This window comes from Diadema setosum, chromosome 2 (assembly GCF_964275005.1).
Source record: "Diadema setosum chromosome 2, eeDiaSeto1, whole genome shotgun sequence".
Taxonomy (NCBI): domain Eukaryota; kingdom Metazoa; phylum Echinodermata; class Echinoidea; order Diadematoida; family Diadematidae; genus Diadema; species Diadema setosum.
In genome coordinates, this window is record NC_092686.1 from 48,115,775 (window position 1) to 48,128,189 (window position 12,415).

General features: G+C 39.2%; 1 protein-coding gene across 1 annotated transcript in view; it reads left to right on the forward strand.

Annotated features, from left to right (window-relative positions):
- Positions 1-12,415, forward strand: part of LOC140246085 (glutamate receptor-interacting protein 1-like) — a 75,757-nt gene that overhangs the window by 42,788 nt on the left and 20,554 nt on the right. Inside the window, exons 2-6 of the mRNA XM_072325531.1 lie at positions 244-318; positions 750-821; positions 6,583-6,792; positions 9,143-9,305; positions 10,559-10,704. Coding sequence (XP_072181632.1) covers positions 244-318; positions 750-821; positions 6,583-6,792; positions 9,143-9,305; positions 10,559-10,704 — 666 coding nt within the window. The remainder of the gene's footprint in view (positions 1-243; positions 319-749; positions 822-6,582; positions 6,793-9,142; positions 9,306-10,558; positions 10,705-12,415) is intronic.

The following is a 12,415-nucleotide window of genomic DNA, read 5'->3' on the forward strand; positions in this document are numbered from 1 at the left end:
ACCAGACATGTCTTTTACTGTTTGTATCATGTGTTCATTTAAAAAGGGAACTGGCAAACATGATATAAGTTCCTGATGCCAAACAATCCAGGGATGGGAGAGTGCTGACTCACCATATATCAATATCTTTGCCTTTTTTACAAACAAGTAATATTTATTTTCTTCAGGGAAAATTCAGATTCAAATTTGGTCAGTTTTTCAGCTAAATAATTAGGTTTTGTTTCTTTTATCTTCCTTTTGCAGATGATGACAACAGGAAGAGTAAGAATAAAACAACTCAGGAGGTTGCACTACACAATGAGAACTCCACAATACCAGGTAAGCACTGTGCATTCGTGGGAAGTTTATTCTTTTCAAGGTTTGAAAATTGTAGAATCAGTGGTTTCAGAGAAAAATTCATGCTGAAGTCATATTCCTAAAATTTAGAGTCTCTATGCAAATCACTGATCCATTATTTTTGTTTTGGCAGCATACATCTTATCAGCAATATTGATGTCTGGTTTTGTTTGTGTCACTTCTGTAATTCATATGATTTCTGGCATTCAAATAATGATGATTATATATCTTGATATCTTTGAAAACATTAAAAGCTTTCTCTAAGGTCATCTTGTATCTTGAGGCCTACTAACTTCAAATTGAGATTTATCATGTTATTGTTCTGATTTTAAAGTATGTTTTAAAGAGACTTTGACAGGGGTAAAATATTTCATGAGCTAATTGCTGTTATATGTGTGTTATCTCCAATGCAGAGGAAGTTCGAGCCTACTCTATTGTGGAGCTGGAAAAGCTGCCTGGTGTTGGCTTTGGATTGACAATATCAGGTAATGACTGACAAGTGGAAATATTACCAACCCCATAGGGGGGCTTCCCTTGCCCCCTTCCTCTCCCATTCCTTCCTTCTTTACCCCTCATTTTTGCATCCAGGTCCCTCAAGCTCAGGATGACTGCCCTGACTTATGGTGAGCATGTGGCCAGTGCGCCAAAGTACAGGAAAGTTTGAATTATCAACCTTCTCCCGAGTTTCCTAGTCTTACTTTGTGATGGTTTTCTGTCACCACTGACATCAGGGGGTTGTTTCATAAAGCTGTTCGTAAAGTTACGAATGACTTACGAGCGACTGGTGATCAGTTCTGGTGCTGAATTATGGAAATTTTGATAAGTATAGCACATCAGAACTGGTCACCAGTCGCTCGTAAGTTGTTCGTAACTTTACGAACAGCTTTATGAAACACACCCCTGGTCTACCTAGGCTGATCAACCGACCACCTTAAGGCTCAGATTGAGGGCACCTTCTTTCTGAGTGCATTCACTGTAGAGAGTTTCTATCCTGAAAATAAATTAGTCATAAAGTTTCATGGTGAAAGAGGGGCCTATATTTCTATCACAGTGTGGGCAAAGTGTTACATGCACTGTCACAAAACATTTATAAGATGTATGTTTTTCTGTGCCCTTTTGGGGAAGTAGGGTTCATCAAACTTTTCATTGTGACATCTGTATTATGCTCCTGTTAATTATATTGGACTGCTTTATCTTTTTCTTTTTTTTTCCGTGTAGATGACGGAAAGTGATAGATTTTTGGCAAGAAGTTTGACATTGCATAAATCCCGCTTAGGTCACGGAGGAAGCATCAAATTCAGATCCTCAATGTCACAAAGAAGAACACTTTGTCATGATTATAATTATCTTCAAGCCAAAGTTTATCCAGTTTTGTAACATACTCTCTCTAAAAGTACCGGGAGCATGACAAACCATGCCCTCCTTTAACTTGACACTTTGTCAGTCAGGAGAGAACACATGTACTTCCTCCTCCAGGGTAAAGTACCCGCCTCTAACCACAGGTTGCTAGGTTACCACTGGTTGCTAAGTTACTCACCACCACCCCATCCACTAGCCCCTAGCCTGATCATCACCACCTGTGTAGGGTGAGGCAGCATCTGCCAGCAGCGGAATACAGTGAAAGGAGATATCTTTGTAACTAGACCCACTCCAAAACATGTGACACAGGTCGTCATACAGGCTTTGTGTCAGAGATGTTTAATTGAAGGAAAATTCCATATCGTGCTCAAATTAGTCTCAATAAATTGAGCAAAATAAAACAAACAGAAAGGCAGAATTGGAACTAAAAAAAAGAGGATTTATTGAATTTTGAAGTTCATGTGTTTTGACATTGCAGTGATATAAGTGGCAATTATGTATGCAAATTAGATAAGGTGATGATGTCATGGCCTCACAAGTCAACATGGACCTACACACAGATCTTCACTTGCTTAATTTTCTTTTGTGATGTGAAATCTGGAAAAACAAACTTGTATCCTTCACATCAATCTTTTTTTCTTTGTTGCACCAACATAGAAATGATTGCTTTTTACAAGAAAGGGTTATTGCTGCTGAATTCTTGACCAAAACCTGGTAGTAATGATCTTTTGTGCTCAAATTTGTGGGAGAATTGTGGGTCAATCAATGACATATATATATAGAATTTATGTCTGGTAAATTGCATATTGTTGTTAAAACTGATATTACTATTTTGTGAAAATATGTGCAACTTTATAATTCTATACCGCTTTCAATTTAAGTCTGATTTGTTAAAGCTTTAACTATTGCAACCATCTGATTTTCTCTAGTCAAGTCAGCTTTAACGTGAGGGGGAATTTTGCTGTAATAAAATGAATTGCAAATGAATAGTTCCTCACATCATAGAAAAATGAGGGACTAAAGGTAGTAAATCATGTTTAATAGATTGCGCAGAACATTAGTTTTAGTCTTAGCACACTCTTATGTGAAACCACTCTCCAGTGTGGCTAGATGAATGAAAGTGGACTTTAAATCTCAGTTTATTACTGTCAGACTGAAACATGTTTTCCCTCACTTTAAGTGCTAAGTATTGAAATTTTGACAGAGTCATGATAGATTGAACACCCACACTTCTGTTACAAGGAGAGAAATTAATCATTGTGTAACCAACCATGCACCAACGTATCAAATGTGAATACCTGGGTGAAATGCCAGAATAGACACCTTTGTGATGATTCATTCAGAAAGAATTTTATCTTTTTTCACTGAAGGTCTGGTAGAAATGTCATGTTTTCCCTCTTTTTGTTTGTGTAATTTTCATTGTCATGTAAATCATTGCATAGAATATCATATATGTCTCCCTAAGCAGAATCCTGTGAGCTATCGTGGTGTCAGAAGCCGTATTGTTAAATTGTTAAAATAGGTATACAACATACTTTTGTGTTTCCTGTTTCCTGGCTGTGTGATATATCATTTGTCACTGTAAGCGGTTTGACAGGAATACAGGATGCTAGCATTGATTTCATAATGTCTTTCCCTTTGTGTTCAACCCTGCCTGGTCTGAGTGTCAGGAAGTCAACTCCCTCACCTCCTTGGTTCAAAGCCCTCAAAATTGATTCCCTTAGGATTGCTAAATGTCTGAAAGACTGAACTAAGTCTTGTCTCACTCATATTTTGTCTGATTCAGCTTTCCTTGTTTGGTTTGACTTAAAGCTACAGTACTGCAAATTATGTAGTGACATCTTAAAGATAGTAATTTCAGTTTCCATCATATTGCATCCAATCTTGACCATTTATAATGGATGTTATTAGCTCCATCTTAATCGTGTGACCTGATAGTTGCGATATTTAGAGATAATGGTTTTCTAGCAAGTGTGTTTGAATCCATGTTGGCACTGTAGAGTTCTGGTTCTTGTACTTTATGCCTGTTGATTTGTTATCGTCTGTTTTCTTTTCCTCCATGTATCTCTTATCCATTTTTTTTTTTTCTTGTTCTGGTCATTAATCTGTTGCAACATTTCCACTTCCAGTTATTTCCCTTGGTGTGTGAACAAATTTCACAGGTTCTCAGAGCTCTCCCACAAGCTGCTAAAGAACAGTTTTGCTATTTTGGGGTCAGTCAAAACTGTGAAGGGGACAGAAAAACCAGTCTTCTTTGTTGTCGCTGAAATGCCTGAGGTTACAGCCTTGATAGCGTGGCATTCTATTGTAGTCCTGCCACCCTACAAAACACCGGCCACAGATTCTTCAATCACAGGATCTAATCGGAAATGACATCCAGGCGTGATAGCTAGCTAGGAGGGTGTGGAGTGGGACTGTCATTGAGAGGTGCCAATTTAGTCTATGCATTCTGACTTCAATGGCTCTGTAGCGGGCATTATGCCCATATTCGTAATCTAAAATTTAACATTTCAGGTTCATTGAAAGTAGCTGTCATTATTCCATTTCCTTTGTAAAGCCAAAGAGAATATCTTGAAAAGATGATATGTGAACTGGTGAAAAAGACTGAGCTGTTTCAGTCCGAATTTTAGAATATTGCAGAGTGATGTGTAAAGAAGGTAGGGGATCAATGTTGGTAACTGTTTTATTCCAAATTTGAGTTACAAGACACTAACCAGTTATACCTTAAAAAATGCTGCAGATTTTTAAAGTCATTAACAAAACAGGAGGGATTTTCCAAGGTTTTGGGAACATATAGATTTTCGAAATTGTTTGATATTGCAGTAAAAGTAAATCCACAAACGATATGGCATTTTGTTTGCATGTTGTTCATAAACAAACGCAGAAAACTTGCAAAAAGCTTCATAATGTAAAGTATGTTAAATATTACAGATATCGTGTTGGGTAAAAAGTAGATGTTTTATCTATTAGATTGTAAAGGGTTTATCATGATGCAATGCTTTGTTTTGTTTTTCAAAACTGCACCTTCACAAATGTTTATAAGATGCTGTCTTTTGAGACCATCATTAAGTGACATTTTGAAACGCTTAAGAGAGGTTTCTCAGAGCTATGGTTAATTCTCAGTAATTGGTCTTTGGCTTTAGATTGAGCCAAAGGTTCTGCACTTCTGCTACTGTTACTGAATCTGTTATTTCAAAAATGAATAGATACTGACGTGGGTAGTACAGGGTATTGCATATTTTCCTGAATGCCTGTTCCTGAGCCAGAAGCCATATTGAGATAAGAATCACTGAACTCTAGAGGGTTTTGACCTTTAAAACCTGCCAAAATGGGGCAATCAGAAGTTTTTATCGAACATTTGGTTTCCTCCTTGACTGAGTATTATGCATGTCATAAAGATTCCTTGTAAGCAATGGAGTAAAGGTAGCTTGTGCACTATGCCAGGATGTTGGGTAGAGAAACTCTGCCAGTAGTCACAGGATAAATGGTACAATGTTTTTAGGATGTGCTATTTGGTTTTCAGCCAGGCAGAGGCATCCTACAGACCCTATAGGATGAGTAGATGGATAGATAGCCATGCATCTTAGGGTGTTGGTCCAGATAGAACACACCTCTTTCAGCAAGGCGATACATGCCCTCTGGATGTAGTATCAGGGAGAGGGATGGTAAAGACCAAGGGGTCTACGGGGTGTGATGTCTGGCGAGGATGCAGCTGGCTGGTAGAGATTACAGGAGATACGTCAGAAAGTGCAAGAAATGATTAATTGGGGTGAAATTCATTGCGTAGGCGATATCCTGCGGCATGATAATGAGGAGTTTAGAAGAAGAGGCTCAAGAAACTTTAAGATGCATAGTGATGGCTGAGAGATGATAGGATTAGTGAAGCCATTTGTGACATAATTACACCTTACAGAATGTGGAGTGTAGACTAAATTGAGTGGGAAGGTTAATCAGATCTTCATTAACTACTCAGGCTTGTGGTACAGTATGTCTTAAAATGGGAGAACCCCCAATGATGTCATAGTAGAATTTAAAAAAAAAAGGCATGATGACGCTGGATGAAATGTTGAGCAAAACCATCTGCCTGAAGTAGATTTTGTGATAGTAATAGAATAAGATTGATAGGAAAGATTTATGTGATAAGGAAAGAAAATAAATTGAATTTTAATGAGGACTGAGGGAAATGTGAAAATTGATCAGTGTTTTTACCCAGTGCAGTCTATAGCCTTGGGTGTATCTCAGTGTATTCTGGCACGATCAGAGAAAAATGGGGCCAAGTTTATTATTCACAAGTGTTTTTAATGGTATGGAATGCTGAACTGTTCTGGCGAGTGAGCAAAGCTCTACACATATAAAATGCAAGATTGTTTGCTTTCATGTGGATATCAGTTTATTATGTACTTGAGTGTATACATTGCATAGTCTGCACTTTCATCTCTCATACAACCAAGCATATCAAAGTGTTAATGAAGCTGCTATCCCTAAATATGCTTTGAAATATAAATAAATGTTCCCTCAATTTTTGCTCTGCTCCTTCAGTGGTACATGTGTACCTTCAAAAGATATCATTTCTTGAAATGTCATTCAACCAAGCATATCAAAGTGTTAATGAAGCTGCTATCCTTAAATATGCTTTGAAATATAAATAAATGTTCCCTCAATTTTTGCTCTGCTCCTTCAATGGTACATGTGTATCTTCAAAAGATTTCATTTCTTGAGATGTCATTTATCTCATTTTCATACATTTAAAGAGAATCTGTGATCACAAAGTAAATGTCAAGGTATGTACATTGTATGTGACAATAGCTTTTTACATTTAGATATTTTGAATGATGTATAGTAAGTGATCTCAGTTAACCAGCAAACTTTTTGCACCCATTTAATCAGGTGGAATTGACAAAGATGGTCGACCGAGGGTCACCAACATGCGTCCAGGGGGCGTGGCTCACCGTAGCGACCTGCTCCAGACCGGTGACTTCATCACGGCTGTCAACAATGTGAAGACAGCGACCCTACGACACGATGAGGTCATCATGCTGCTGAAGAATGCCGGAGACAAAGTGGCGCTGGAGATTGAATACGAGCTCCCAAGTTACAGTAAATCAATTTCTCTTTCAGTAGACCACAATTGCTAGCCAGCACGTGAAGAGGCACCGTTTTACATTTGATTACAGTTACAAGTACACTGATTATGGCTAAACAAAATGGTTTGATATAACCTCAGTGATCCATATAACCTCAATCATTTACATACTTTGAACACAGGATAGTGCTTCGCGAAAACTGTAATATCAGGTGCAGTTAAAAAATGTTAAATCTTCTGAACAGGTTTGCAGATACTGACTGTCAAGATTGCTAACAAAATAAGAACGTTAAGCTTTAAAAACTGAGGATAGATGAACCCCCCCCCCCCCACCCGCCCAGGAAAATTTCTGGGGGGGGGGGGGGGGGCATGTTCCCCAGTCCCCCCAAGATCGCCACCTATGATCAGGTGTTGAAGCAGGAATCTATGTAAACATGCCAGGAGGCAATGTGTTGTTCCTTGGTTCACAGGTGTGTGATGAAAGTCACAGTTGTCTTCATAGACTTACCTTGGAGCTGGGTTGTAATCTTTCTTTTTTTTTTCTTCTTTTTTTGTGGTATGTCGTGCCACTACTTGCATCCATCACAGCATACGATCTAAAATTAAGCAGGATGTATCAGCAAGATTACTCACTGAATTTGCTGATCAAACCCGACCATTTCCTATGAGGTCACTGGAGAGAATGTGATATCAAGCCAAGTGTTGCTCTTGTTGGCTGAAATATTCAGGTCATAGTGTTATGAGCCAATGGATATTCCTTCTTTTTTTTTGTCTTTTTTAGCTCACCTGAGCCAAAGGCTCAAGTGAGCTATTGCGATCGCCCTTCGTCCGGCGTCCGTCGTGCGGCGTCCGTCGTGCGTCATCCGTCGTGCGTAAACTTTTTACATTTTCATCTTCTTCTTGAAAAACCCCCTAACCGATTTTTATCAAACTTGGCAGGTAGAATCCCTAGGGGGTTAGGAACTCAATTTGTTAAAATGGGCACCATGCCCCACCCAGGGGGCCCCCAGGGGGGCCCAAACCCCCCAAAATTAAGGAATCTGTAAAAATCTTCTTCTCTAGAACCAGAAGTGATAGAGCTAAGTTAATACTATGAGTTAGTACATTGATGACTGTAGTTTCAAGTTTGTTCATGGCAGAATCAGGGGTGCCCCCCTTCCCCCTTGGGACCCAGGGGAGGGGGTGGGGAGGGGTCCTAATGGGGCCTAAATTGTACATTTTCATCTTCTTCTTGAGAACCCCTTGACCCATTTTCACGAAACTTGGCAGGTAGCATCCCTAGGGGGTTAGGATCTCAATTTGTTAAAATGGGCACCATGCCCCACCCAGGGGGCCCTCAGGGGGCCCAAACCCCCCAAAATGAAGGAATCTTTAAAAATCTTCTCTAGAATCAGAAGTTATAGAGCTAAGATAATACTATGAGTGAGTACATTAATAAAATTAATGACTGTAGTTTCAAGTTTGTTCATAGCAGATCCAGGGGTGCCCCTCTTGGGGGCGGGGGGGTGGGAAGGTCCAAATGGAGGCCTGAATTGTACATTTTCATCTTCTTCCTGAAAACCTCATGATGGATTTTCGTCAAACTTGGCAGGTAGCATCCCTAGGGGGTCAGGATCTCAATTTATCAAAATGGGCACCATGCCACACCCAGAGGGCCCCAGGGGGCCCCAATCCCCCCAAATTAAGGAATCTTAAAAAATTTGGGCCCTTATTGTACATTTTAATCTTCTACTTGAGTATGCCTGGTCAAATTTTAGTAGAGCTGTGAATAATTTAGATTAGTGACTGCGTGAAAGGTGAACTTGCGATACTCAGGTGAGCGCTAGACCCACGGGTCTCTTGTTTTTTTTTCATGTGTTTCAATGCTGTTGCTGGAACAGAAATTTTCACATCAATTCATTTCTTATTTCTTGTGTAATGTTGTGAAGATTCTTCCCAATATCACTTTGTGTCAATAGAATATTGAAGCTTTAATCTGTGCAGTAAAAAGTCAGTTTATTCCAAAGATAAACTTTAAATTAAACTCTATATACTAGTATGCAACTTGTTTCATACAAACTTGCTTCGATACCTCAAACTAGTGCAGATTTGAATTAAGGCCAATTGATGGGGATACCAAAGAAACAGACCAGCATAGATCATGCAAAAGAGTACTATCAAAACAAAACAAACAAACAAAAAAGAAAACAAGAAAACCCTGAGTGATTACAAATTACACAATGCCAAACAACAAAGCTATTTTGAAATGAAGTATTCAGCATAAAGTGATAGTGCAGTTTGGAGAAGCTGTGATAATAAGTCTGTTCTATGAAAATTCAGCACGTGTCAGTCCTAATCACACGACATATTTTGACTGTTTTCCAGCCCCCATCAACACAGCTTCAGGCTACTCCAAGACTCTCGACATCAGACTTGCCAAGGAGGAGGGAAGCTATGGGTTCACCGTGAGGGGCGGAGTCAATGCTAACGGCATGAAGACACGCCCACTCATCATCACTCACATCAGGCCAGGTGGCCCAGCTGATAGGTAGGATTTGACTTCGGATAACATTCATTCTTGAAAACAGAGGCAGACTCCACCTCCTACCACTTTATCCATCCCAAGCAGGTCTCTTTGTAAACACCACTCCAAAGCTGTCATCACAGAACATGTCATGAAAACATCTCAGATCTAATTCATCTCTTCTTTGTAGTGACAGTAAGTGGGTCTGTTCACATGCACGATGTCATATTCTTTCTTAACTCAGTATAAACAGACCCACTTACTTTGGATTCAGAATAGATTATTCTTAGTGCATAAACATGCCAGCCAAGCAAAGCATCCTAGGACCTGCCACCCATGTACAGACAGTCGTGTAGCAGACATAGGGTGCATTTATCAACTCACTTCTGGTGAGGAATTAAGGTTTCCAAACAAGTTTCAGGGAGTTTTGGGTAGGTGATAAACACGAAGCTGTTTCGATTTAAATTGTGATCACAAACGCATTTGAGCTAGTAGAATTGTGAAATGCAAAGTTGCTTTGAAATTCGTTCATAGCTCAGACCTCGCAACGCCAACCTCTGCCAACTACACATCTCTGCTCCTCGCATCAAACTGTGCAATGGAGCTGTGCAGTGACAAGGCCTCCCAATCAACTTGAGACAGAGTTGATAAATGCGACAACTCGAGAAATACCATCTGAAAGGTGTTTGCAAACACATTTTGATAGTGGGTATTGAAACCCGTTTCAAACAATTTAAGTTGATAATCACACTCAAAATCCATTCTGCCAATGATCACTAATAGACTCATTTAAAAGATGGTGTGCTAGGAATGTTAGTATGGTCTTTGAAATGTTTACCTGTGGGAATATGACTTCTTGAGAGTAGGGATGTATTTTGGAATAAAAGTGTTTTGAATGATCAAAATCAATGCATACTGCCTTCGAATTTCATTCAATAGATGCAGTTGAATAGATTTTGTCCACAAAATGGGTCTTGGAATGTGTTGGTGGCACTGCATGCATGAATATTTGTGACAAACAGGATGAATAGTGGAAAGATTGATGGCAAAATATGGAACCATATTCCTTATAAAGGACCGGCAAGAGGGAAGCTGTAACCTGTTAACAATAGTTTACATCCTCCAGGGACCTGCCCTGCTATTATTGTGAGCTTCAAATCATCTCAGCTGTCATTTGTATCAAACCTAAGAATGTGCTTCAAATTAATGTGTCATTACCCTGTCATAAGAATTCATAACAGCATCCATCATACTTATTTGACCTTTGACCTGTGTAGAGAGGGGTCGCTGAAGGTCGGTGACAGGCTGGTTGCTGTGGAGTCCACCAATGTCAGCCAAGCATCCCACATGGAGGCCATTAACTTTATACGGAGGGGAGGCAGCAGCGCTGTGATGCGATTTGAGTACGATGTATCCATCATGGGTGAGTCGGGATGATGTAGTTCATGATATATGGTTACCATGGCAATGCTCTTAATGTGAGACATTCTGGTGTAGGTCACTGCTTAAGAGATCAATTGTCAGTGTATGGATGACATTGTGTGAGATGATGAAGTGGGTACAGGGGAAATCTTTTCTCTTTTTATCTCTGGTTCTTGCTCCTGAGAAACAGAGTGAAATTTTGCTTGCCCCTGGGTCCTGAAATAAACGGCAAGCCTTCAAAGAGTTGTTGAAAATGAAAACGAATAAATGAAATGAAAGAGTGCATTGTCATCTTCACCTTTCTCTCTCACATATCATTTCTTATATTGAAAATTATCTCTAAACACTTGTCAAAGTATGATTGGAATAGAAAACTTAACTGGAAGTTTGGAAGGATATTATTTTTGTAGCACAACAAACAACTTAATGCCCTTGTGGACTTGATAGAATTGCACAGGTAGTCTGCAAAGACGGAGTAACCAAGAGCTAAAAAGTAAGATTTAGTCAAGCAGAAATCGTACAAAAAAGGGTAATATTCTTGCAATGCTAAGTTCTCTGTCAGTTTTTCACTCCTACCCTGCCCCCTTTGCCCTTCTTTGTCCCCATCCCCTTTTCTTCCCAACATCCTTTCTTGCAATATACCAGGATATGTTCTAATATATAGTGACTAATGAAAGATTGCTGAAGTACCCTTTTTGAAAGTCATGTACAGCTGAACAATTCCACGGTAGTAAATTGACGAGTCTAAAATATGAAGGAGGTAGGACTCATTATAGATGACATGAAAGGAGAATGTTAATCCCTGAAGTTTCAAGGGAAATGAAAAAGTGTTATATTTGATTCAGGGTCATAACAGGTGTCTGAACTTGCGTGACTCCCCTCACCCCTCTTTGAAGAAAAGTTTAAACTCTTCTGTCATACCTTGTGTTCTCTGATGGAAATGTGATGCGTTACACATTCGACTAGCACACATGTTTGTCAGAGTTCCTTCCAAGTGCATTAACCTTCAGTCTTGTGCCTTTATCTGACAGGGGATCAAACAGACGTGAAAGTTATCAATGTGTTGACACTAACCTCCTGCCTACCCCATAATAGAACCCATTGGTCTAGAACTCAAGGAGAAGGCAGTGATATCTAGGCACTCTTTGCCTGTCATCACACACTGATGTTCTAAATACATCCTTTTTACTTCTTTTTATAAATATCAGTTTATTATCTTGACAGTTCAGTGACTTGATTCTGGAGTGTTTTGTCTCTGTGTTACTAATGTAAATAATACTAACAGCGACTCTGTATTGGTTTTCCTGTCTAATGCTAACAGTGATGTGTTTCAAGGTACCAAGACATATCCTTATCATATTTTGTATCTTCACCTTTGTTTTGAGTCTGGTGTCGGTCTGTCTGTCTGTCTGTCATTTTGTATGCCAGGATGTCAAATTGCATGCAGTAGATTCATGGAAAATCCTCTTACTTTTCATGTTAAAAAAAAAATCAACAGTTCATGTTAAAAAACAATCAACAGTCCATGTTGGTAATTTGTAGTAAACCTAGAGACCAAGATTGCTTTGTCAAATGCAGTCTATAATTCTTTTTGCTTGGGAAAACATATCCAAATAATAATGTTATGTCATCCATTAAAAGAGTATTTTCTTTTTGTTTTTGTTTTTCCTTTTGAATAGAGAGAAACATAGCAGCCCCCCATACACACACAA